Source organism: Phocoena sinus, chromosome 12 (genome assembly GCF_008692025.1).
Source record: "Phocoena sinus isolate mPhoSin1 chromosome 12, mPhoSin1.pri, whole genome shotgun sequence".
In the NCBI taxonomy this organism is placed as follows: Eukaryota; Metazoa; Chordata; class Mammalia; order Artiodactyla; family Phocoenidae; genus Phocoena; species Phocoena sinus.
Window position 1 is genome coordinate 68,751,002 of NC_045774.1, and position 27,288 is coordinate 68,778,289.

General features: G+C 40.3%; 1 protein-coding gene across 2 annotated transcripts; it reads left to right on the top strand.

The window, feature by feature from the left end:
- On the top strand, positions 1-27,288 carry CNR1 (cannabinoid receptor 1). 2 transcript variants are annotated; one of them, XM_032651492.1, is made up of 2 exons: positions 1-37; positions 21,713-27,288. In XM_032651492.1, exon 2 carries the CDS (start codon positions 21,776-21,778, stop codon positions 23,192-23,194), a length of 1,419 nt encoding a protein of 472 aa, XP_032507383.1. In that variant the 5' UTR covers positions 1-37; positions 21,713-21,775; the 3' UTR covers positions 23,195-27,288. The 2 variants fall into 2 exon arrangements, with proteins under 2 accessions (XP_032507383.1, XP_032507384.1); XM_032651493.1 differs by lacking the exon at positions 1-37 and having other exon boundaries at positions 21,776-21,861; positions 21,937-23,194.

Consider the following 27,288-nt stretch of genomic DNA (forward strand, 5'->3'; position numbering starts at 1 on the left):
AGGGAGCTTCTCCCGCGAGGACCGGGGGATGCGAAGGGTAAGACCTGGCAGAGTTGCGTTTGTAAATACTTCTTCCGCCTCCCGCCCCCTCGGGTGCTGACCAGTGTGGTCCCCAAGTGTCCTTCGTGGAGTTCTTATTCCGTGTGAGCGAATTGTGCATCGGTGTTTACTAAGCCGTAGAGCCCCAGCCTGTTAACTGTGGTCTGTGCTACTTCTGGAGGTTTCTACCATTTACTAGTTATTGAATGTGTGCGCACCTGGCTCTCTGTATGCACTGACGTCTGTTTGTGGAAAATGTGTAATTGTGCATGTTTGAAAAACGGGCGCTTGAGTTGGTACTTGATGCTTCTAAGCCATATCATCCACTAAGTCTTCCCGGAGAAATACATCGATCTCTGCACCAAACCTGAAAACTGTCTAAAGTCAAATATTAAATGTCATATAAAGGAATGTATATCAAATAATAAACTTTTGCATATAAAAATATAGCTACAGGAAACACTCTTCTTTGAGGAAAAATGAACGAGCATTTAGCTGATATCTCAATTTGAAGTGATGGAACCATTTAATTCAGAACTAGCTGTTAGATGAAAAAAGTTGACGTTGTGTTTTTAAGAGACATTTCTTGCCAAGGCTCACAATCACAAACGGATCAGCTCCTGAATGAAAATGTGTTTTGCTATGACAGACGTGAGAAACTGTCATTTGGTCGTTTGAAAGTTTAGAAGTTACATGCATGTTTCTGATTTTAGTTTTTAATTAAACAGATGAGAAAAAAATTAGTCACCTTTTAATCATTGTGTCTCCCATGTTTTTTATTTTCCTTCAGATAAGTGCTATTCTTGCCTTTGTTGTTGCTTTCTTGATGTATTAGCACCCTCGGGCATTTAATCCAATAAGAAATTAGAACAGATCTACTGGTTTTAAAGGTGTTGAAATATATCTCAGTGGGTCCCATAACTTCTTCTCATTTTAAAGACCAAGTTAGTATCTTTTGAACAATGGTGGAAATGGAATCTCTCTGGGGAAACTATCAGTGGGTGACCACTGCCATCAATCGATTTTGCAGAATATTGAGAAGCTCGGAGCAACCAACCTTTAAGGTTCCCATAGGACTTTATCTGATTTAAGGTTCCCATAGGACTTTATCTGATTTAAGGTGTTGCTTTTCTAATCCCACCCTACTGACAGTTTGCAAGAGAAGATATACTGATTGATTTTTCTCTGTCCTTTTTTTCCTGGTACTCCTTGCCCCTCCCCCACTCTCTAACTCAGTTAAAAGCCGTGTTCTCAAAATAAAAGGCCACGTATAGTTTCTTGAGTGAGACAGATTATTTTCTGATTATCCATACATGAACAGGATCCACGCACCTCCAGAATTTTAAACGTTGCATACTGCAGGCGGTTTCTGTAGGTACAATAGCCGTTACCACCGTTGGGCAAGACGCTTGGACAAGGTTTTTAAAAACAAATCCATTTTTAGGTTATCAAGAGAACTTACTGTAAACGAACTCTTTTTGTTCCAAAGATGTCTCCCACTCCTGGCAAGGAGCAATCTTGGCTGAGGTAGGTATCAAGTGTCTGATGGGGAAAGGTCTCATTGTGTTCCCTAGTCTCCCTGGGGGTAACATGATGCCACAGGGGGCAACTGCTCAGTTTTGACCTTTCAAAAATAAAATTACTATGCTTGCATACTCGTTGTTAGGAAGGCAAATTATATTCATGACACCCCCCCCAACTTTTAATAGATAGCATCAGTACATGTGCATATAAGAAGAATGTTATGCCTAGTCCCTTAAACAAGCCCTAGGTGATATTATTTACTTTGGTGTGTGAAGTTTCACCTTCTAGTGAAAAATCTGATCTCACGTTGGAGTAGTGCTTGGCTTTGTTTGTTATCCACTGTTTTCTTTTTCTGTTACCCTTTTCCCAGTGGACCACATGCCTCTCTGTCTCGCTTGTGAGATTGTTCTTCTCTAATAAGCCTAGCTGCAGGATCAGTGTGTTCTTTTTGGCATTTCAAAATGTTAAAATAGTGAAATTGTTAAATGTTACCAAGAGGAAACTGCTGGGAATGAAATTCTCCAGAAGAACCACTACATTTGTGGCCTATCACAGTCTCTTCCAAAAGAAAACTCCTTGAATCGGTTTACCTATTTTCTCAAGAAAGAAGCAGTCCCAGTGATCGTGTTGATATGTATTTAGTATGCGGTGTCAGCTTATTAATTACTAAGGCAAAGCCTGAAAAACTCACTCAGAACAATCATGTGACATTCTTCTTTGCTTTGACTGAATTAATCTGAACCACCAGGATATTTAGACAGGCTCCTAGGTTGTCTTACATATTAGTATGTGGAATTAGAATTGGAATTCTCGGCTGTATTAGAATAAACATTATGAAATGGAACTTATAATAGCAGTTTATAGTTCACCAGGCTTACCAAATGTTTCTTCCCAGAAAACAGTTGGCCTAATAAGGAGAGGGATTATTTCCCATAATTAGCTCTCCAGGAATGCTGCAAAAAAGAGTAATAAATCAAATTTGGAAATACCTAACAACACATGATGAGTAAAATGAGATTTGGTTATAGGGTCTTGAATTTGGTTAGGAAGATGGAGCCTGTCTGTTAGTTTGCTGTTATTCTTGGGGTAATGATGTTAGCTCAGTTGTATGAAGCACACAGATGAGAGCTTTCATTCCTCTTTCATTCTAAAGGGATGCCATTGTCTCCACCAGTGTAAGTCTGTCTCTTTTATTTTTGTATTCATCATTTTCTAATTGAACTAACAAATGAGAGTGAAGACAGCCTTTGGGTTTAAATTATTTATAATTCTGCTTCTGACTCTGAAATGACCTGGACCTAACATTGTTGTGAAAAACTATGCCAGGGCAGGTTTATATACTGCATATCTATATCTTGAGGGGCTGAAAGCTCTGCTGATTTTGCTTTTCTTGACTCAAAGTTGGTCGAGAAGTTAAAGAATAAGAGGCAATCAAAACCAATGGATGTATTTTGTGTTGGCAAAATTTTAACTTCCTATTTTCCCCCCTGAATCTCCAGCTCTTTCCTAATCCTGTTCTCATGATGATGTTAACCTTATATTATAACCACATGAATGCTGTTTTTGAGGGACTGGAGGGTTCAACACTTTGTAACTGAATTGCTGTTTAATGTTTTGATAACCACTTAATTCACCAATCTGTATATTCTTAGATTAGATTAGGTTAACTTTATAACATATGACAGATCAACTCAGATTTCTCCCAAATATTTTCTGGACTAAAAGAAATAATGTCATCCAGAGTTTACAAAATGTCAAGTTATATACTGCATCATTTAAGATGACCAGGATATATAAATACACTTTTATAAATATGTCTGAAGAAACTTTTTCAAAGACATATATCAAGACCGAAATAAAAACTGAGACATGTTGCCTTGATATATTTGAACATATGATTCAGATTTTAAATAAATACTACAAATTTGGGGAAATGTCCAGATTCAAGGCAGCTATGCAGAGGACATGGAAAACTCAAGGCAAAAGGAAGTATCCAGCTTGAATCAAAACAAGGCTGTTCTTATTTTCCAGGATAGTGGAAATCTGTTCCAGTGTCCTGTGTTCTAAAAATCTTGCAAAGATGCTAGGATGGGCAGAACCACATTCGGTGATAGTTTTCTCATAAACACCGATGGATGTGTTTAACACAGTTTTCACCAATCTTGCTGACTGGTTATTAATTTTGGAAGAAAGTTGGGAGAAAATATACAAGGTTATTACTGTGTCACAAGGTGCACGTTAGTATAGGTATATTTGTTGGATATAACACATTATAATGCTATCACAACTAAGTTAAAACTATAGGAAATTTGTGAGGGGGAAAGGGGAAGGCTGGCTGTTTTAGTCATTTTCCAGTGATTCCCTTGGTGCTGTTCAAATGGTTTGAGGTTAGATGAACTTCTATCTCAAACAGGCTTGCATGGATAATAGGTATGTTTATGACATATCAGTAATCAGAGGTCAAAGCCATTACATAAAGTAATCAGTGTGATTACCTCTAGTTATTAACATAAAATATTTACTGAAAATCCTGGGTCATATTTCTTCACTGAACAGAGTGCCTTATGGAAAATAAAGTACATTTCATTATAACAGTTTTTCTAGGGCAGTTGAGATTACAAATATATTCTTGATCTAGTTTTTATGGCTATTTTCCACATATTCGAAGTACTTTCCATATAGATTATTGGTGAATAACTTTGGGATATCCTCTGAAAGTTTCATTTGGACAGGTTAATTTCATAACTTAGCAAGCGTGGAATTCTGAGGTTCAGAGTTGTGTTCGTATGGGTTTTTGAGGAAAGAATTGTTTACACCCCAAACCTGAGCAAATAGGCCTGGCAGAGTCCTAGCAGTTGTTTCAAAGTACCATGAATTCTGTTTTAGCCCCAACTGGAGAAATGTTCACACCTGCACTTTAGGAAGGCTTTCGAAAGTTTTGCTTTGTTTCTTTTCTTTTCTTTTCTTATTGAACATTCCAGTTGAGACTGGTCTGATGGGAATCAGTGTTTTTTTAGCCACCTCTTTTTTTTTTTTTAACCCCCTGCGCTGTTATTGCATTATAGTCTGTATTTTTGAATAAATTTATTAAAATAAATTTTGCATTTTTGAATGCAACAAGGGATTTAAGTTCCCTTTTCTCCTAACACAGATGGCAAATCATTTTTCCCTAGGAGTGCAATATTTTATTATCTGATGTCTTATTTTTCCACTCACGTTTGGATTCCTAATTGTTTAGAGTTTGGATTCGTTGAAGAGAAATTTGATACCTTTGGCATGATTCCTTACCACCATTATAAACTCTGAATAGCATTAGAATTTTTTTTTAACTTCAGGAGGTAAGGTGCAGCATAGTTTCCAAAATTCGACAGTGTGATATCTATTTCTTTATTCCCACTAGCAAATTCCATGCTATTGCTTTTTAAGGAAAAGCAGAAGCATTTTTCAAAGACATGCCAAGCAATCTGTTGTGGGAGTTGAATATACTGGCAAATGCTTTCACAAACTGTGTATGTCAGTAGTATATTTAAATATAATTAAAATAAAATATTATTAGGAAATAATGTTTTTCAAAGTTTATGTTGAAATGGGAGGGTTCCCCTCTTTCCTTTATCATTTCTTTATTCGTTCTGAGACCATATATTTAGAGAAAAAAATTGGAGTCAATGTGAGTTCTGTAAATTGAGTTAAAAGGAGTTTTACATTTAAATTGGTGAGAGATTCCAGTATGCTTTAAAAAAAATTCTACTTTCACATTGGACAGTTGTACTAGGAAATTTTATAACATTGATTGCTGTTGGTCAGGTGGCTAAAAAAGATGTTTTTAATATAGCAAGTGAACCAAAACCATAGGTAGTGTGCCTTTGTCGCTCTTGTTTGCTTTTAACCCCGCTATATTTAAAAATAAATCAACTTGATTTATTCTTTGTAAGAGAGCGTATTTTAATACCAGTGTGATCTGTGTATTTTGGTTTATTCCAGTGTTACTTCTTAAATGGACCATAGTTTCAACTCATTTTAATGTATTGCTACCAGAATTTGTAAATGTTTTCTCTAGCTTTTGTACAAGTTGTGGTGAACAAGCGATATGCATGTGGAGAAAAAGGAAAAAATAAAATAAAAAGAAAAAAATTAAACAACTTAACTCATAACTAAAGTAAGCAAAAGATTGTCCAAAGAAATCTGTATCTTTGTCTATGTGGGAATTTGGCTTTGGAAAATGTACAACTACTTTTGGAAATTAGATCTAAGTTCATACAAATTTTTCAAAAGGGAAACCTTTGAATGATTGTAGTCCTCGGCTAAGGAAACTAATTATGAGTAATCTATGATCCATTTTTATTGATGAAATAATTAGAGAGGGAACAGTCTGCCCAGAGTCATATATTTAAGTGCTCTGGGATACATTTCCATATATTTATAACTTGTAGGTATTTTTGAAAGATCCCTGCCAGCTATAAGCAGTGCAAATTGCATAATTACCAGGGTAACTGTAAGATAATTTGCAGTAGATTTGCATTACTTGGGCCTACTGCAAAATTTCCATTTTAGTTCGTCATTTTCTGGGTTCACCTCCCGTGATACATAATTTTATGGTTTTGGCAAGAGAAGAACAAATAGAAACATTTCCAGCTTAAAAAGGAAATAAGCTGGAGTGTTACTTACTTTTACTTTTTTCCTGTTCTTTCATGCTCAGTAGTCACGGGTTCCTTCACAACGGTGTTGATAGACATGGTTAGCAGTCCTATCAAACTTTACATAGACTTTGTAAATAGAATTAAGAGAAAATGGTATGCAGTTTTTAATTTATGTCTGCTTACTGGGTAAGTGCATGTTATGTCTTGAAGCCACTTTTCTTTGCTGGGCAAAAGATCTAGCAAATAAGTTACCTGAAAAAGTGCAGAGAAGCTCTGGATTGTAGACTGAAAATCCTTGAGAGGTTCTTCACTCCTTACGCTCATTTTCGGGCTAGACTACATTGTTCTACTCCAATCAAATAGAAGAAGCTTGGTTTTAAAGATCTTCTGTGGGAGACTACTTTATCATGAACAGGCTTCCTTCACCATCCATTTCAATGATCGAAAAACCTATGCTCATAGAATATTCTTTCTTCCTATCTCACCTCAATTCTTCTTAAAGGCTAGTTCAATTTTCCTCCCCCATCTAGTCTTTTTCACAGGTTTCCATCTTTAACAATGGTTCTAAAATTTTAGAGTGTCTTAGAATCTCCTGGAGGCCTTGTGAAAACACAGATGTGCCCCCACCCAGGAACAGAGTTTCTGATTCTGTCGGTCTGAGGTCGGACCTGAGACTGCATTTCTCCCAAGTTCCCAGGTGATGCTGATGCTTCTGGTTGGAGAGCATCCTTTGAGAACCACTGACCTATAAAATAACTAACTCTGTGTGCTCTTCCAAACCACATGTGACTTCTCAGACTGTTCTTTAAGGTGTACCCTGGGATGTCCAGCCTATGCTCAACTATCTTATTTCCTAGTTCTTTATCTTCACGTCACTTTTTCTGAATACTTTTAGTTCCTCAACTCTGTTCAAAATCACATAGTTGTAGCACACAAACCATGATTCAAGGTCACTCTTAAGTATAATAGAACTACCTCATGGTTTCAATGGCATAAAAACTCTGTACTTGCATCCGATTTGTTACTACATTTCCAAAGCAAATTTTACACCATTACTGAAACCAAGTTCTTCTAGTTCTGTTTGTACATTGTAATTTACATCTTGAAAGCATGTTTTTCTGTTTATATCTTGTATTGTTCATACACACTGAAAATATTCTTTATTAAGTGATTTTCAATTAAAGTAGGTGATATGTAAGTACCTAGTTTTTAAAATCATGTTTAAATGGAATCCTGAACTTACACACAATAAAAATGTTTTAAATTACTCCAGTGAGAAAATGATAGGAAGGAAATTGAATTATTTAGAAAATGAGTGTATCCTTGATTTGTATGAGTATTTAAACAAATATTAACTTCTCTTGTGAAATATTCCATTTTAGCTTCTGTAATGATAGAAAATAATTTTCCATTCTTTTTCATCACAGAGTTATGACCTGTGTTGGTGATTTTATATTTGAAAATTGGAAAGCCAAATGTTTCATAAAATAGAAATGAGTTGAGTTTGTTATTAGAATTGATTTTGGGCTCCTGAGACATTCCATTCTTACTTTTAGCATCTCTTGGCATAAACGTGTCATTTGTTTTCAGTATAACTACTTTCCTTTACTCATTCTTAATTACTTTCTTGAAGCACAATTCCAAATACTCACAATTAAGTTGTATCAATATATTAAATTTTCTCAATGCCTCTTTGCCTCAGAAAAGCAATTAGAAATTTTGTAGGCAATAGTAATAACCCTCTTTAACATATTTTCTTATTTATGTTTAAATTTAGTCAGTTGTAAAACGCATAAAATGTTGTTAGCAGGAAAAATTGCTCAACCAAAGCAAGAACCACGTCCACTGAACAGAGTAACAAATTGATTCCTGAGGGCTTATAAAAGCCGCTCCATCTAGTGGTTGAATTTTCACATAACTTCTCTTGATAAGTTGCTTTGAAGACACACACACGCAGAAACCCATCTGGGAAAAATCAGTGCATAATAGCATGCATTTGAGGGAAGGAAAAAGTCCATTATAATCATAATTTCATACACTGTCTTTAAAGGTCTATCAACACATATAGTTAGGATTCATTCACAGTTGTGCATCTCACAAAAATCTCCTTATATATCATGGTTATATGGCAAAACATTGAGGTTCATAGTACATACTCAGGCTGAAGAAGGATCAGAATAGAAAGTAAATACCTGATCTTTGCCCATAACTTCTACTTGCCATCAATATAATTTCTGTTTGATACTGAGATCAAAGATCCTGGGATACACAGTTGTTGATGCCTTTCATGTAACTTTTACATCTGGTTACAGTTCTTTCCAGTTGGATGTTTGTATGAGACCAAGACTCAGGTTTACTTCCCTAATGATCAACTGACTTTATGCCAAGGAAAACTATTCACAGTTAAAAGTCATTCTGCTAGGATAGCTCTGCTCTACTGCCAGCATTCATTTAGTAAACAGGCATTGAGTACATACCCGGTGCCGGGCACTATGCCAGGCAGAGGACATTCAAGACCATATAATACAGGTCCCTACTCTCAAGGTGTTCATGATCTGAAGGCTTTAGACACAAGAAAGACTGCTGTGGGATGACTCAGCATTGCCAATCATCTGTCCAGGGAGAAAACCTCAAAGCACATATAGGAAGGGAATTTACCCAAGCCAGTACTATTTGATGATGAAGTATCATCTGTCTATTACTTGTATTCATATCCTACTCAACTCTGTCTCCTGTGGGAGGGGAAGGGCAGATGGATGGGCTTTATTGGATTGGAATGGAGAATCATTTCCCTTGCTTCCTTGACCTGTATCCATTATCCAGGTGTGATACGTGAATAGACAATGCCTACAGTGTTTAGCACAGAGCACATGCCCAACAAAAATACGTTACACGAAGCATGTAAGGGGCCAATAACTTTATATCCATCTGCCGCCTTGCTGTAGTAACACAGCTGTGTGCCATTTGGGCGCCAAGAGTGAGTCACAGGCACTCCCTTGTTGGAGCCCAAATGACGATTACATAGTTTCTTCTGCCTTGATTCCAGGCAAGTTCTTAAGAACTGACCAGAGAGTGGCATCCTCTCTCTGGGCCTTAAGAAAACCACCCTGCTTATGGTGGGAAGTGGAGTGATTTCCTTTGAGTTTGAATAGCTCCGTATGGGCAATGGATGTTTCAAGCTTTTGTCGACTTACAACAGTCATGTCTCATTCAGACCTAAAGAAGGTGCCCTCTCTGTTCCTCGCTGGTGTCGTGGAAACTATCATAACCGTCCATAATCTTTATAACTGACTACTGAAGAAAAAAATATATACGTAATTTTTTAAATTAGTGGCAAAAAGAAGTTAGATTTTATTTATTACTTGCCAACAGCCATTGATTGCAAATAAGGTGCTAATCCAAGGCTAGGATTTATAGCTTATAGTTAATTCTCATACTTTGTCCCTAAAGCCCATGGGGCAAGGATGATTTGCAAGTGCTACGGGCAACTTTTTTCTGTCAACAGAGCATTCCTTCAGATTTTAGTTGTTCATTGTGTAAAATTATTAAGTACTATTTATTACCTCCTTTCTCAAAATTGATTCTTCCCTTTCCTTAGAAGTGGAAAGAAGACTGTCTTATTAAATGGTTCCCGGACCTTGAAGTTGAGAGCAGGGACGTTGAGTTATACAGACTTGGGTTGAAGTTCTAACTCCATTCTCTCTAGTGGGAAACGCTGGGCAAAGCTGTACCTCTCTAAGCCTCAGTTTTCTCATATGTAGAATGGGAATTGTAATAGCACCTAATTCATGTAAATATTAAAAAATAATACATATCCTTAGCATGATACATGGCACATAAACATGTTTCTGATTGAAAATATTTGGGAACTGGAATTTTCTCGGTCGTACATTTAATCACCCTAGTCACCCAGTCACTGAGATTTGAGCCCGGGGAAACAAGACTCTGTTTTTAGTTGGCCTTCATGTGTCTGTGCATGGATTCAGAGAGAAGATACTTCTTGTTGAAAGATGAATGAAGAAACTGAAAAGTATGCTGCTCCATTGGACAACACGTAGCACGCTTTAAACCACTGTTGTCCTTGGCAATGAACTGCCAAGATTACTTGCCTAGTGGGTTCTGCATACTGCTTTCGGCCTTTGTTGATCAAACCTCATGCAAGATAAAGACAATCTTATGGACTATTTTGTATATGGGCCAGGGCTTCTATTGAATTGAAAACTTTGCAAATTCTATTTTAAGGGAAGGCTGCTTCAATTATGCTCCTTTTACAGCTTACATAGAAAATGTATCTCCCTTTACCCCACTCCCCCCCCCCCCCCCCCGCGCCAAACAAGCAAAGGCACTTGGTAGGAGGAAACATCAAAACAGCGGAGCAACGTTAAATGATTCATGGAATTGGTTATAAAGGTCAACAGATCTAAGGAATCAGTTCATCTGTATCATTCACTTGCTTTTGTGTTAGGTTTTCCTCCTAGCATTTTCACCTAATAGTGAGTGCTTAATTTGATGTAGTTTAAAGGCATCATTTCTTGAGCCCTGAAATTCTTTATGCTTTAAGAAGCCTATAAATGTTAAATAATTAGGCATACTTCAGGTTACATTTGAACAGAAATATAGCCTTATAAGTGTCCTAATGTCTATCTGGTTCATAATAATTGATATTTTTAATGAAAAATGTAACACTCATATTGTTAGTAAGAATAGACCAGAGAAAAGGGTACTTTAATTTAATAACTTCTCTATGTTACAAAATACAAGAAAAGCTAAGCCTTTCAGAACCAACTGAGCATTACGAGCACAACGGAATTTTCTTTTCTGTATGGGAAAGAGAGAACATTAACACAAGGAAGAAGAATTATGTATTCTTGCCTGAATTATCAGGATAATTAAGTCAGTCTTTGACTTTGCTATGGAAGATGGTGCAATAAGTGACCAAACTACTATAATAATTCAAAACTCAACTGGTTAGGTCAGAGTTAGAACAGACTCAGTTGCCCATTCAGCTGTAACAGAAGCATCATTCATCATGTTGTGAAGTTGGCCCGTGAGATCTGCCAGTGTACATTAAGGACGTGCCTTAGAAATAATGCAGTTATAAGAGTCAACTAAAAATTTCCCTACTGACTTTAGAGAAATACATTAGCAAGTTATTTTTCTTGATCAAATTAAGAGAAACCAGACTTGTTCCCAGAAATGAATGGAAAATAACAAACAAATATATCCACTGGCACCTTCTTTCTGTTGAACCATCCGCAGGGCTCTTTTATAGGTTAACCAAGCAGAACAAGACAGAACCAACAAACTAAGGAAAATAACACGATTAAGAAAAGGCCTATGGCTCCTACATTTGATATCCTGGACGTCTATCAATCTAGACGTGATGAGCTTGGGATTATTTCCTTAAAGCATTTACAAACTTAGAATCTAGAAAAGGAGCCTGGTCGGCTGATACAGTCTGTAACTATATTGGGAGCGCCGGTCTTCTGATGCTTCTAGAGGGTTTTCTGCCTTCCCGGACATGACATCCTGCAGGAAGCAAATACTCTCTAGTGCCTGTTCCCCTAGAGATGCTGCAAGGATTTTGACTCCAGAATCAACAGTGCCAAATATCTAAATTACTGAAGTGTCCCTCTGAAACAAAGAAGGTCTTCAGTGGGGCAATGACGTCTAAAATAGCCTGCTATTAAATTATACTGGTATAGAAAAGACTTTATTTGAAGTCTTGTTTTGAGGACCTACTCCATGTTCATCCTAATCAGAACATGGGTGTTTTATACCCTTAATGGTTATAGAAACAAAGATACAGACTCTGAATAGACTTAAAAAAAAAACTCCATACTGCTTCCAAATCCATAGCAATTTCTTGATGACACCATAGCCTGCGAGGTTGATGTATAAGTTTGGAGGTGGTGGATGAAGAAAAGCAGGTGTGCATAGAGAAGTGGGCAAAAAGAACAGGTGATGTTATTCTAAAAATTGAAGTTTTTAAAAAATAATAGATTCACTATATTAAAGTATTTTTATTATTGTTATAAAGGCATGATTTACAGCCTAAATCGTTAGACTATGTTCCTTATATTTTTAAAAGCAGAATTCTAGGAAAATCCCCTTTAAATGTCATTCAATCATTCTTTTACTATAATGGTAACAAAACCCAACTGCTTCTTTAATAGGTGCATCTACACCTCTTGCTGGAAACTTCCAATTAGATTTTCCCAGTAGCAAACAAAAACAAAATTAATGGTAGCTGCATCCCCCAAAACCTAAACTATATTACTAATGAACTCTCAAAGAAAACTCTCAATACAAAAAAATAAATAAATAATAGTAAGGTGGAAATTACTGTAATAATCCAAATGTAAAAATAAAGGGTTACCGAAATGCAGAGCACAATTTTCTTGCCATGATCCCATTAACTGTTAAAATAACCTGTGTACAGTGGTATTTTGACATTGCTAAGATCCTTGAACTGCACAACATCCATGTATATTTTTAACTGTATTCTTTAATTAAAAAGTTGGCTTATATTGGGTAGAAATTACTCTATATTTCATAACCACACTGTACCCTGACTCAGGTTTTAACAAGCTGTTTTTTTTTTAATGAAAGTGCTTGGTCACATTAAAATGGGAAATTGTGATCACATATGTGGTGATCTTAATATAGAGTAAATCACAGGCACACATGTTTTGAATTATTGAAATAAGGCTTGTGATCCTTCGTCTTAACTGAAGAAGCTTTATACCTCTTCCAAATACTAAAATTTTTATCCTTGAGGACATGCCGGTAGGCAGATTTACCTAGATGGGCTGGGATAGGAAAGAGCGATTTAGTAGGAGGTAGTCTTAATTAATATTGGCAAAATGCCATAATTCGTGTTTGTAAGAAGCTGGAAGGCTAGAATATACTATAAGATGCAAAATGGCTTTATCCTAGTTACTGTTAATGCTTAAAAGCATGTATAAAGTCCCAAAGCAGAAACTCTGGTGTCTGAGAGACATGGGTTCAGCTACAAGCTCTTCATATTCTGGACAATTTATTTAAAATCTCCTGGTCTCCACTTCCTCATCTGTGACACGGGGATTATAAATAAGCACCTGATAGAGTTGTCATGACAATTTCACAATAGAATATATGCAGAGTCTCTCAAATGCCTGGAATGTAATAGACATTCAATGAAGTTTCCTCCTCCCTCACCCATGTGTGTATCTTATACTTGCTTCATGCTTTAAGTGCCGAGACAAAAATAAAAATTGAATAAGTAGCCTATGATCTAATTAAGTCAATGAATTATCTGGAAGTATAATTAGTATATGGCAAAGAGCCATTATACTAAGTAATGATAATAATAATTAATATTTATTGAAGACTTAAATTTTGTGCCAGGCACTATGTTAAGTTCTTCACGTGCACTATTTTTTTCATGTAATTTTCAGAACAATTCTATGATGGAGGCATCCTCCTACTCCTTCTCCTTTCCATTTTACAGATGAAATAATGAGCTTTAGAAAAAGTAACTACTTACCCAAATACAGGTCTGACACTAATCTTGGTTTGCTAACTCCTAATTCAGTGTTCTCTCCATTACTGGTGCTTGGACTGGCTGGAATCAGTGGGGAAAAGAAGGGAGATAGTAGCATCCTGTCTTAGGTTAGGGAGATGACATATCATAAAGGTTGAAAGCAGGGCTTCCCTGGTGGCGCAGTGGTTGAGAGTCCGCCTGCCGATGCAGGGGACGAGGGTTCGTGCCCCCGTCCGGGAAGATCCCACATGCCGCGGAGCGACTGGGCCCATGAGCCATGGCCGCTGAGCCTGCGCGTCCGAAGCCTGTGCTCCGCAACGGGAGAGGCCGCAGCAGCGAGAGGCCCGCGTACCACAAAAAAAAAAAAAAAAGGTTGAAAGCAGCTCCAAACCTGTCAATATCCAATATGGTAGCCATTAGCCATATGTGGCTATTAAGCCCTTGAAATGTGGCTAGTTCCACCTATTGAAAGGATAATATTTTGGATGTATTGAGTTAAATAAAATATATTATTAAAATTAATTTCACCTTTTACCTTTTTCTTTTTACCCTCGATAATGGAAACTTTAAAATTGCCTATGTGGCTTGCATTCCATTTTCTAAAAAAAAATATTTTGAAGCTATAAATCAAGCTCATAAACTACTAAATAAAGTATGTTCCAGCCTCTTACCTTGACAAATATGCTTTCACGAGGGCCTGCAAGGCCAGGTTCAAATTTAGAATTTTTGGCTTCCTTGGAGTTAGACAGCAAAACATGATGGTGCGGGGGAGCCAGCTTTGCCCGCCCCCTTCTGCTCCCACCCACACTGCACCACGAGGACACACGCATGCAGGCACACGCATGTGATCAGCCCAGCCTGCCCATCCTCACACCGCTTCCCCCACAAACAGCTGCCTCTGGCGGCCTCCAGGAGGACAGGCCCCAGGAGCAAGCCTACGGAGTTCGTGGAATTGGAGGAGGGTGACTCTGGGAGGGCATCTCCTTGACCCCATCGGGGGGGCCCCAGCTGGAGAGGCTCTGTGACAACGAAACTATGATACCCTCTATAAGGTACACTCTAATTTCAGGGATGTTAAAATGTGAAAAAAATGTGCATTTTTTTAAATTTAATTTTTTGTTGAAGAATAATTGACTTACAATGTTGTGTTAGTTTCTGGTGTACAGCAAAGTGTATCAGTTATATATATATAAGTGATATTTCATATTCTGTTCCATTATGGTTTATTACGGGATACTGAATATAGTTCCCTATGCTATGCAGTAAGACCATGTTGTTTATCTATTTTATATGCAGTAGTTTGTATTTGCTAATCCCAAACTCCTAATTTATCCCTCCCCCACTCCCTTTCCTCTTTGGTAACCGTAAGTTTGTTTTCTATGTAAGTCTGTTTCTGTTTTGTAAATACATTCATGTCATATTTTAGATTTCACATATAAGTGATATCGTATGGTATTTGTCTTTTTCTGACATACTTAGTATGATAATCTCTAAGTCCATCCATATTGCTGTAAATGGCGTTATTTCATTCTTTTTTATGGCTGAGTACTATTCCATTGTATATATGTGCCACATCTTCTTTACCCATTCATCTGTTGATGGGCATTTAGGTTGCTTCCATGTCTTGGCTATTGCAAAGAGTGCTGCTATGAACACTGGGTGCATGTATCTTTTTTCTTTTTTTTAAATAGATTTTATTTATTTATTTATTGGCTACATTGTGTTGTCGTTGCTGTGTGTGGGCTTTCTCTAGTTGTGGCAAGCGGGGGCACTGCTTTGTTGCAGTGCAAGGGCTTCTCACTGCGGTGGCTTCTCTTGGGAGCATGGCCTGTAGGCGCACGGGCTTCAGTAGTTGTGGCACATGGGCTTCAGTAGTTGTGGCTCACGGGCTCTAGAGCACAGGCTCACTAGTTGTGGCGCATGGGCTTAGTTGCTCCACAGCATGTGGGATCTTCCTGGACCAGGGCTCGAACCCGTGTCATCTGCATTGGCAGGCGGACTCTTAACCACTGTGCCACCAGGGAAGCCCCGCATGTATCTTTTTGGATTATAGTTTTCTCTGGATATATGCTCAGGAGTGGGATTGCTGGATCATACAGTAACTCTATTTTTAGTTTTCTTGAGGAACCTCCATACTGTTTTCCATAGTGGCTGCACCAACTTACATTCCCACCACCAGCAACAAAAAAAATGTGCATCTTATATCGGATGTCCAGCAGCCTTCTGCATTCCATTTTTATCAGACAACACTGCTCTAGAATCAGAATATCTAGTTCATTCTGGCTCTGCCCTTACTAGCTGTGTGAATGGCAAATTACTTACCCTCTCTGTGCCTTTCATCTGTAAAATGGAGATAATAACGGCATCTACCTCACAGGGCTACTGTGAAAATAATTTGATATACATCAGAGGCTCAGAGGGCCAGCTGCACATAACAAACTCTCCATATGTGCTTAAAAGGGGAAAAATCAGCAAAACTTAGCGGTCTACCTGATTATAGAGGCCGAGGAGAGGGAATCCAGGGTAAGCGTGGGGTGTGAGCTTGAGTGACTAGAGAGATTATTCACAATACTGTAAGAAATGTGAAACATGACATGGCTGCATTATTTGTAATAGTAAGAGATGATAAATAAGCTAAACCTGTGTCCATAGGCGACAGGTCACATTCATCTAACAGATACTCAAGGCAGCTGCTAAATGAGGAGGGAGGTTTTGTGTACTGATGTGGAACTGTCTTCACATATACTTTTAGGTGGAAAAGCAAGGTGCCAAACAGTACCTGTACTAGTATTTGTTAAAAAGAAAAGAAAGAGGGGATAAATGTATATATATTTGCTTGAATATGCATGGAATATCGCTGCAAGGAGTACCAAGAAACTTCTTGCCTCTAAGGAGGAAAACTGGTTGGCTGGAACATCAGAATGGGAGAGGTTAGGTTGACTCTTTGCTGTATATCCTTTTGTACATTTTGAATTGTATGAATGGAATATAAATAATCAAAATGTCAGATAAATTAGGTTTTAATTAGGCAGTGTGAAGGGAGAATTAGTTACTTGAGAGAAGATGACTTATGGGATGGAGATCATGGACTGGGCCCCAGTAGCTGCCTGGAAATGTTGGGCTCAAACTTTGATCTTCAGGCCAAATGTCCATTGAACTAATTACCTTTCTCTCTTCTAATTTTAAGAAAAGGCAAATATATATTATTAAATCATGGCTTTCATGGATCAGTTAATAAAATTCAACTGCCACTGTATTAGGTTCATGGGAAGATTTCTAAGGGAGCCCAGCCTCCCCCATCCTCCCTACGCCTGCTATCATGTTATCAGGTCAGTGAGTCACATAAGAAAAAAAAAACGCCAGTCCTGTGCTTGGAAAGCACATTCTAGTTATGGAAATAAATATGTAAACTTATGCATAAATGCTATGATGAGGTCTATAATAGAGGGGAAAACTTGGGGACTAGTTCTCCCTGGTGCAAAGGGCAGGTCAAGGAGGTAAAGATAATTTATCTCAGAAAGACAACTTGGAAATGAGTATTTCAGACAGAGGGAGGGGTAGGAGGAAAGGAGGAAGGTGTGCAAGGGTGATTCAAGGAGCAGGGAGCCATCTCCCAGGCCAGGAAGCTGTGTGTTTCGGTGTGGGTGGCAGTTGAGAAGCAAAAGTAAGATTTGAGGATGTGCCAGGACCATTAACGGCTCTCACAGATTGTGGCTATCTTCTGTGTCCTACCTATTCCATGAACACTTTCCTATGTAAGTGGAGTTGTTGAGCGAATGTAAGTTTGCACAAAGAGCAAACTTGGCTCAAGAGACACGGCCCAGTGGTGGGCACATGTACAACATTTTCTGGAAGAGCCGAGGATGTGAGAGAGGATATGACAGACAGATGGCTGAACAGGGAACTTGAGGACACTTGAGAGTGAACAGGTGGAGCCAGGCTGAGCTGGGGACTCAGGAGAGACTGTAGTACAGGAACCAGGAAGCACAGGGCAACCATTGTGGCTGTTGAACTTCAGTCTTTTATTTCTGCATCCTTTATTTTTACATCCTCCACAACTAGACAACCTCCCCAGGACACCTGGTTGGGCTTTATCAGACTCTCGGTGGACACTGGGTGTCCCTGTGTGGTTTGTGCACTAGTGTTCCTGCCTCTGGCTGAGCAATTCCCAGCCCTTGTGTGCCTTGCCCTTTGCCAGTATGGGAAGGTGTGCAGAACCGGCTCAGAGAAGAAGCAGTTAGTTCCTGAGTGATGCCAGAAGTTAGCCATGGATGATTCGGGGCACTCGGTTCCGTGGTGCCTCCAAACTGTCATTGCAGGCTATGCTGATCGTGTGAAAGGGCTAGAGGACCATGCAGGAGCTAAGGGTGCCCTCCTGACTTACCTGTCATGCTTGCTTTGCTCACCACCCGGTAAAATATTGCTGGTATTCTCCTTCAACTCTATCTAGCCAAAGTTGGCTGTGTCATGTGGCTCATTCCATGAGTGTTTAGGCTAGGTAATTATTACACAGGCAGCTTTCATTTACAATGTCAGTTACCTCATCTAAATAGAACATTTTTCCAGCACGAATGGATCGGGCAGCTATTTAGGATAGATACCCTGATTCAAGCTGCATGCTTATTTATTCCCATTATGATTGGGTGACTCCCTCCCCCACCTTGAATAGGAAAGGGATTTTTTTTCTCTTTTGAAATACATATATTCCATCAACCAGCTTATGTAGGGCCCCCTGCTATACACTAGGCATTACATTAACTGCTATGAATAAACACTAAGATAAATAAAATTCCTTCCCTCAGTGAGCTTACTACCTAGTGGGTGGGAGGGAGGGGCAAAACAGATGCAAACACGGAGAAATATTAGAATATTTAGTAAACACCATGGACACCATGGTAGAACTCTATCTGGATATTCTAGGAGCCCCAAAGAGGGTATGATGGGAGCAGGGGAGCTACATCAAAGTGGGGGAAGGAGTTGACCAGGTGGAGGAAGGGAAAGGGTGTTTGCTCAGAGGAGTGTGTAAAGCAGTGGAAGCAAAAGCACCAAGTTGAAAAGCAATGGATTTGGTGTGTTCATGGAACCGAGTTTTCTGGTATAGTGGCAAGTCCAGGAATGGTGAGCGGAGGGATGGAGAGACAGGCAGGGACTAGACAACCCTGGGAAGGAAGCCTTTTACTGGACTTCATCCTTATGGGTGTGGGGATGGAGGTAGAGAGCTTTACTGCTCAGGGAGAACAGAACGTGGAGAGCTCTGGGCACAAGGGAGTGAGGGTCAGATCTGAAAGGCCCTCAGCTGGACTGACACAGATGGCAGAGAGAAGAGCTGCGTGGGATGGTCTGGAGAGCATGGGCCTGAAGGGGAAGCCTCGTGAATGAACTTGAACTTGGTCTTTAGGGTAAAGAGGTTGAAATAGGGGAGTCACGTAATCAGACACCTGTTTTATGAAGATCACGGCAGCAGCTATTTATTTGGCAAGTGATCAAAAGGGGATCAGTCCAGGGCTTCCCTGGTGGCACAGTGGTTGAGAGTCTGCCTGCCGATCCAGGGGACACGGGTTCGTGCCCTGGTCCGGGAAGATCCCACATGCCGCGGAGCGGCTGGGCCCGTGAACCATGGCTGCTGAGCCTGCACATCTGGAGCCTGTGCTCCACAATGGGAGAGGCCACAGCTGTGAGAGGCCCGCGTACCGCAAAAAAAAAAAAAAGGAATCAGTCCAGAGAAAGGCAGGAAAACTGGCCACGCGGTTGGCACTCGGGTTCTGGTGAGCAGTGGTGGTGGCCTGGACTTAGAGATGGCAGAATATGGGAACTTGGGCCACATTTAGCATGTTGTGCCTATTCCCAATTACCAGACAAACAGAACAAAAACCGCATCATGACACTTCAGGTATTCATTAAAAATTTTTTTCTGTGTCTCCGTGTCCTGCCTCCACCCACATTAATTCTACATACTCTTGGCACAAACAGCCTTTCCTTGGGGAAGCCGCCTTCAACCCCCAGACGGCTGCTCCCACAGCATCCTATATGTCCCTGACTGTAGCTGTTACAATGCTTTCTCATATTTACAGGGTCAGCCTGTCTCCTCTGCTACACTGAACTCCATGTGGTCAGGGGCTCTTTCCGGATGCTGTTCTGTTCTTAGTGCCTAGGACAGTGCCTGGCATATACTGGGTGTGCCACAATTTGTTGAATGGATGAATAAATGAATTATTAATTCAGATAGGTGGGATCTCTGTATTTTAGCAGGAGGATTCAGAACATTTTAATTGGATCCAAGCTAATGCCTATCTTTTCCCCCCTCAATACAGTGTGATATTTTTAGGAACAACAAAAAGACATTTAGTGAGTAAAATATTGGCTTTTATGATTTTTAAAATGATTGTGGATATCACTCCATACTTCTAATATTTCTTCTTTATTTATTTATACTGAGATCATTGACATTGAACATTGTCTTAATTTCAGGTATACGACATCATGATTTGCCTCTCCCACACACCTTGATGTGGCCCTTTTATCGTTTGTTGTGAAGTGCCATTCAGCTGGTTTTCAAGTCTTTTTCAGAGGGAATTGTTCCATTTGTAGCTGTAGATTAGGTGGGCCTCTGGGAGGAGGGGGTTCTGGATCTTTCTACACCGCCATCTTGGACTGCCCTCAGTATTTCTAATGTATAAGCTAAAGAGCCCAATAGCCACATTTTAAACAAGTATTTATAAATAGGAACACCAATTCTCTGGCCATTTATTTTGAAACAGAGGCAAATTGCCTTGCTGAGAATTGAAGAGCCCTGAAAATCTGGCCTCTCCTCTCAGCCATCCTTACTTCCAGTGCCATCCACCTGGAAAGACCTGGATGATCAGGTCTTTCTCCCGTCCTCCAGTGTGTGCTGGTGTCACCTCGCCACTCATGGAAGTCGCTGTCTGGAAGCACTGTCCATTGTGACTACTTTCCAGTGTTAAAGATCTTGTTCTTTCCGGGAGCATCAGTGCAAATTTACCTTCCGTAACATTTGACATTCTAGAAGTTCACCTCAGCCATGGCTCAGTTCAAACATCTCTGGGTGAGGAAACTTGCCCGATGGAGTCAGGGCTAGAACCTGGATCCTCCCATTAAGGCCACTTGCTTCCTACAGTTCCCAGCAATGTCCTCCTCCACCTTTACACTGAACACACAGACCACACGACTCAGTCCTTGACTCCACACTCTGTTGTTCTTTGGTTGTCTTATATGCTCAGTCTTACCTGTGTGACAAGGCGTGTGACAAGGCAGTAAAGTCTTTAAGAGCAGAGATTGTGTGACATGTGGTTGCTTTCCCCACCAGCATCAGGACTCTGTGTGTGTGTGTGTGTGTGTGTGTGTGTGTGATAGTAGAAGCCAGGTGGCAGACACTCCCTAACACAGCCACACCCAAGACATGTGGCTTTCCCTTGACCACCAGACCCTGGAGGTCCACGCGGGCCTCACACAGCGACTCAAGTCCAGAGAGCTTAAATAATGAAAGAAATGGATGTGTTGGGTGTGTGCCCTACCTCACCAACTTTTGACAGCTTTTCTTGTTTTTTTCTTCCTTTTTAAATCTTAATTGTGTTTTTATTTTTATTATGGTATATTTTTCTGTACATTGATCAAATGCGTGGCTTTATTTTATTTATTTATTTTTTCGCTGCTCTGTGTGGCTTGCAGAATCTTAGTTCCGTGACCAGGGATCTGAACCCGCGCCCTTGGTAGTGAAAGTGTGGAGTCCTAACCACTGGACCACCAGGGAATCCCCTGGGAAGCTTTTCTTTAACTGAAGGATTGACACATTTTGTTGACAGAATCGGACAAGGATTTTACCTATGTTCAGAGACAGGAATGAAATAACACAAGGGGACATATTTGGGATGTTTACCATCGTTCTTTTGGGCAGGGGAGGCGAGTTGTTCGTGTGTTTTCTTCTCCCTGTTCTCTCCCCATTCAGCTTATCTGTTTTCCCTCCCATCAGGGTTTCCTGCTGCGGGGCCCTTTGTCCATCATCGTGAGTGTGGCCTAATCGAAGACAGAGGGGATGAAGTCCATCCTCGATGGCCTTGCAGATACCACCTTCCGAACGATCACCACAGACCTCCTCTACGTGGGTGCCAATGACATTCAGTACGAAGACATCAAAGGCGACATGGCATCCAAATTAGGGTACTTCCCGCAGAAATTTCCTTTAACGTCCTTCAGGGGAAGTCCCTTCCAAGAAAAGATGACTGCGGGAGAGCACCCCCAGTTAGTCCCAGCAGACCAGGTGAACCTCACCGAGTTTTACAACAAGTCTCTGTCCTCCTACAAGGAGAACGACGAGAACATTCAGTGCGGGGAGAACTTTATGGACATGGAGTGCTTCATGATTCTGAACCCCAGCCAGCAGCTAGCCATCGCCGTGCTGTCCCTCACGCTGGGCACCTTCACGGTCCTGGAGAACCTGCTGGTGCTGTGCGTCATCCTCCACTCCCGCAGCCTCCGCTGTCGGCCTTCTTACCACTTCATCGGCAGCCTGGCCGTGGCAGACCTCCTGGGGAGCGTCATCTTCGTCTACAGCTTCGTCGACTTCCACGTGTTCCACCGCAAAGACAGCCCCAACGTGTTTCTGTTCAAACTGGGTGGGGTCACAGCCTCATTCACGGCCTCCGTCGGTAGCCTGTTCCTCACGGCCATTGACAGGTACATATCTATTCACAGACCCCTGGCCTATAAGAGGATCGTCACCCGGCCCAAGGCCGTGGTGGCGTTTTGCCTGATGTGGACCATCGCGATTGTGATCGCCGTGCTGCCTCTCCTGGGCTGGAACTGCAAGAAACTGCAATCCGTGTGCTCAGACATTTTCCCTCTCATCGACGAGACCTACCTGATGTTCTGGATTGGGGTCACCAGCGTGCTGCTGCTGTTCATTGTGTACGCCTACATGTACATTCTCTGGAAGGCGCATAGCCACGCCGTCCGCATGATCCAGCGCGGTACCCAGAAGAGCATCATCATCCACACGTCTGAGGACGGCAAGGTGCAGGTGACCCGGCCGGACCAAGCCCGCATGGACATTAGGCTGGCCAAGACCCTGGTCCTGATTCTGGTGGTTTTGATCATCTGCTGGGGCCCTCTGCTCGCAATCATGGTGTACGACGTCTTTGGGAAGATGAACAAGCTCATTAAGACAGTGTTTGCATTCTGCAGCATGCTCTGTCTGCTGAATTCCACCGTGAACCCCATCATCTACGCTCTGCGGAGCAAGGACCTGAGACACGCTTTCCGGAGCATGTTCCCCTCGTGCGAAGGCACCGCGCAGCCTCTCGATAACAGCATGGGGGACTCGGACTGCCTGCACAAACACGCCAACAATGCAGCCAGCGTCCACAGGGCCGCGGAGAGCTGCATCAAGAGCACGGTCAAGATCGCCAAGGTGACCATGTCTGTGTCCACGGACACGTCTGCCGAGGCTCTGTGAGCCAGACGCGTCCCTGGCGGCACAGGAAAAGAAATTCTCTCTCTCTCTCTCTCTTTTTTTTAAAAGCTCAAAAACCCAGAAGAGTCTGTCGTCTCATCGGTTATATTTTTTTAAGTTGACCGCGCTCAGTGAAAAGGTGATTGCCACCGTGATCAGTTTTCAGTTCTCTAACGTTTCCATAGTGTAGGTCCTCAAACTCAGTTCTCCAGGGGTTTACGGTGAAGAAAGGCTGTTGTTTAAGGGACTGGAAGGTCCTTCAAAGTCTCAGTGAAATAGGAGAGAACCTTTGGCTACACAATTGGAAGCCCAAATACCCATAGAAAAAGGCCATCAAATGAGTAATGCCTTTGTAATCACAACTTTCATTATAATGTGAAATGTACTTGTCCGGAAGTAATCAGAGATGTCCATTTTTACAACAGTTATAGTACTAAAGTAAAGCTATTTTGTAAAATGTAGTGTGTCCTGTGAGATGTGTATCAGTGTTTACCATGTGTTATTTATATTTGTCTAGTCCAGCAAATCTGCAAGGTGGGCTTCTACAAGAACAACGGCACATAAGCAGTGGATATATGCCAATGAGACCACTTTTTAAAACATTACTGCCCATGATGTAACTTTAGAAACCTTAATATCTTTTTCAAATATCTCTATTTAAATTTGACATTGAAATAACCATAAAGGTTTATTTTTCTGTTATTCCAACAAGAAGAATTTGAAGACTGTCCAAAGTCTTGAGCAGAATTCGTTGACACTTAAACATTTCTTAGTCCAGCATTTTCATACGAGGACTTGTGTTATCTTCTGGACTATAGCTGTTCTGTTGGGTGATGGATTATAATCAGAACAGAAGAGAGACTGCATGTTGACTTTGGCTGACATCTCCGACTTTCTTTAGACTTTAGCTCTTACTGGACCTCTTAAGACAGCATGTGTCAATCTTAATGTATGTTATCTCTATGCAGTTGCTGTTTTCTTGAAGAGTATTGCATCCTTATATTCCAGGTTTAAGTAGATTTCATGCCTGGGTGGCCAAACAACAGTCTTCATTTTTTCTTAATTGAAAAGAAGTATTGTCTGGATCAGTAAAATTATACTGTGTGTGAGTGTGAAGATAAATGTGTGTGTGTGTGTGTGTGTGTGTGTGTGTGTGTTTCTATCCTGTGACTGTTCTAGTAATGTCCTAAAGTGAGAAAACTGTGACCACGTGTAAGCTGTTCCCCTTGCTGCACCCTTGCACATGGATTCAGTTTCCAAAATTGAGTTCTTCCGGAAATCTAGTTGATAAAAATACTGACCATAAGCCTTCAGAACCCTCTCCCTTTGAAATTGGGTCAAGTAGTACTAAACTGACCTTTAGGTATTTCACAAGACCAGCGTTTAGCAAGGAGTCATCTATAATGAACCTTCAGGTCAAGGTCTGTGTTTACAGTGTTCATGTCGGGAAATGGGAGTGTTTTGGTTTCTGAGCACCTAATATTGATCAAGTCCACGGAGACGTAAGTCATTATAAGGGAAGTAGCTCTAAAATAAAACCCTCCAGTGGTAACATATTTTAGTTATGTGTGTAGGCAGCGTGATCCCAGTTTAAGTAGCACTATACTTTGCTCACTGCAGTGGGACTACCAGATCCGGCTTATGTGGTAAGAAGGCCTATCAGATGGTGGGTGAGACAGAAGAGGGCAGTGAGGACCTGACACGCTCGTGACTGAGGCCTGGATGTCATACGGCTGCTTCTGCGCTTCGTGCAGATGCCCTTGGTGACAGCCCAGCACCCAGCTTTGTCTGTATAGGTTTGGGCTCTTTAAAGAACAGGCCTCTCCTCTGTTCCTGATTAACAAGAGGTGCTAAAGCACAAAGATGAGCATGGCTTGCTTTCTTCTTACGCCCCTGTTTCATACTCCTTAATGGTGCCATGGGTGCTCTGAATTAGGCCCTTTCCCAGTAAGCACCGATAATGCTTAAGAAGCCACCTGACTCTGACAGATTTTACTTACAAACTATCTTCTCCCTAAACAGATAAAGCATGGCTTTTGCAGGACCAGGAGGCCTGCATAGCCTGATATAAAGCAGAGAGCTAGCATTTATCTGGTGATTGCTAGCTATGTGGTACCCAAGCAGCCTGATGGAACAATGTCCTTTCTTGCAGTGTAAGGCTGAATGTGGCTTGTGGGCCAAGCTGAGATGCCTTTAATTGTCTGTACGGCTCGAACCTGCCTGCTGGTTCCCTCACTTTACCTCTCTGTGATATGCAGATGATATGCTCAGTGTGCTAGAGGATTAATACGATCTCTTTAGAAGAAGAAAAGATTATTTATGAAAAAACTCACCAGGGTCTAGTTTCCATTGAAGAATTGCCACTCTTTTGTTCTAAATTACCCTGAAGATTAATCCACACATCTCAGAGCTCACTAGGCAATACCAACGCTCTTCTCACAGCTATGAAGACCTGGTGAAGATGAAATTCTTGTTATTGGTAGAAAAATTCCAGGATTCATTTTTGAAACTGTATTTGTGTGTATGCAGTGTAGATTTTATAGTGTGTCGTGCTTATAAGATCTCAATCATATATAATAAATTAAGGGACAACGGGGCTGACGGCACTAAACTTGGTGCTTATTGATATTCTAAGAAATATCTGTGAAATATCATCATGTATGTGTTACACCACCTTCATTTTAAAACATTTAAATGAGTTTGATTCGCTCTGATACTTTTAATATCATTTCCTAAACCAAGTGACTCAAATGTTCTCCCCAATGAATATACTCATTACCATTATTATTCAATAGTATCATTCATTAATTAGTCCCTTAATGAGACCCATTGATTTACATATAATTTAGATTGCAGTAAGCTTTATAAGGTCTACCTTCACAGTTAGCTGCTTTCCTCTGAGGCTGACATATGGTGATCTTGCATTTCACCATCCTATATGTCTTTAGATTGGGCCAAATGCCAACCTGCTCAATTTCTTCAGAGTAATGTTGAACCTTTTAATCGCAGACTAACAGTTTTCTTTAGAAAAGAAGGGCTGTCTCCAAGAACCCCTAATTTTCCACTCCGTATGAAATAAATGTAAAAGAAACACAGATCTGGAAGAAGCTACAGACATATGCCTACACTTGAGATGATTCCCAAGCCTCCCATCACTTTGAGTCAGGTCTATGTGGCATTAAGTGTCATGGAATTTTGGCTGTCTAAACCCACACTGCAGGAGACAAGCCCAACCTCCAGATGAGAATTTTGGCCCTTGAGGAGTGGCATTCTAGTTACTGTCCTGTTGATCGATTTCTGCCATCCCATGTCTGTCAAAGAGACCACCCATATCATGAGTAAAATTAGATCTCTTGTGTTCTAACTGTATATTTTTATGATATTTTAAAATCTCCTAAATGCTGGGCAACGGCTATTAACAATTGTCTTGCACTGGCCTTCTGATGAAATGTTAACAATGCCTATTGTAATATAGACAAAACATTTTATCTACTGGTTTGGGCTGAATGTATGTAAATAGGTTTTTAAAAAGTCAGATGTTTAAGCAGTGGCCTACAAATCAGTAATTTTCAGATAGGAGAGTTTCCTTACATTGCTGTGGCATCCTAAAAGCTATCTTCACGTAAACTGAGTGTACTAGGCCTGCTGAGGATCCAGAGTGCTCAAGAAAGGAAACCTTTCCTTGTAATAATAGGAATTAAGATACCAGATGATCTGGATTCTTATTTCCAATGTTTCAAGTGTAAAACAAAGCTCTTTATTGTCTGTAAATCAAACATGATTACTTTTCCTCTTAGAAGAATATTGTATTGTTAGATGTTTGTTGAGCTGGTGACATCCTTGCAACTGCTGCAATATTTTTGTTAGTAATAAAACTTTGTACACAAGTACTAGTAAGATTGTTATTCAATGTAGCTTCAGTCATTAGATTACTATAGTGAAGTAGTACTAATGTAATATTTACAATGTATTAAGCCCATGCTATATTTTAGTTCAATGATGTAGTTAAATTGTTATTTATTCAAAGAGAAAACATCCCATCATGTCTATTGTCTGAAGTTACCTGGAATCAAATAAAAATTCTAGATTATCACAAA

Bases quoted from the DNA above. Each gene is read 5' to 3' on its own strand.
- CNR1 (XM_032651492.1), top strand. From the start codon at position 21,776: ATGAAGTCCATCCTCGATGGCCTTGCAGATACCACCTTCCGAACGATC.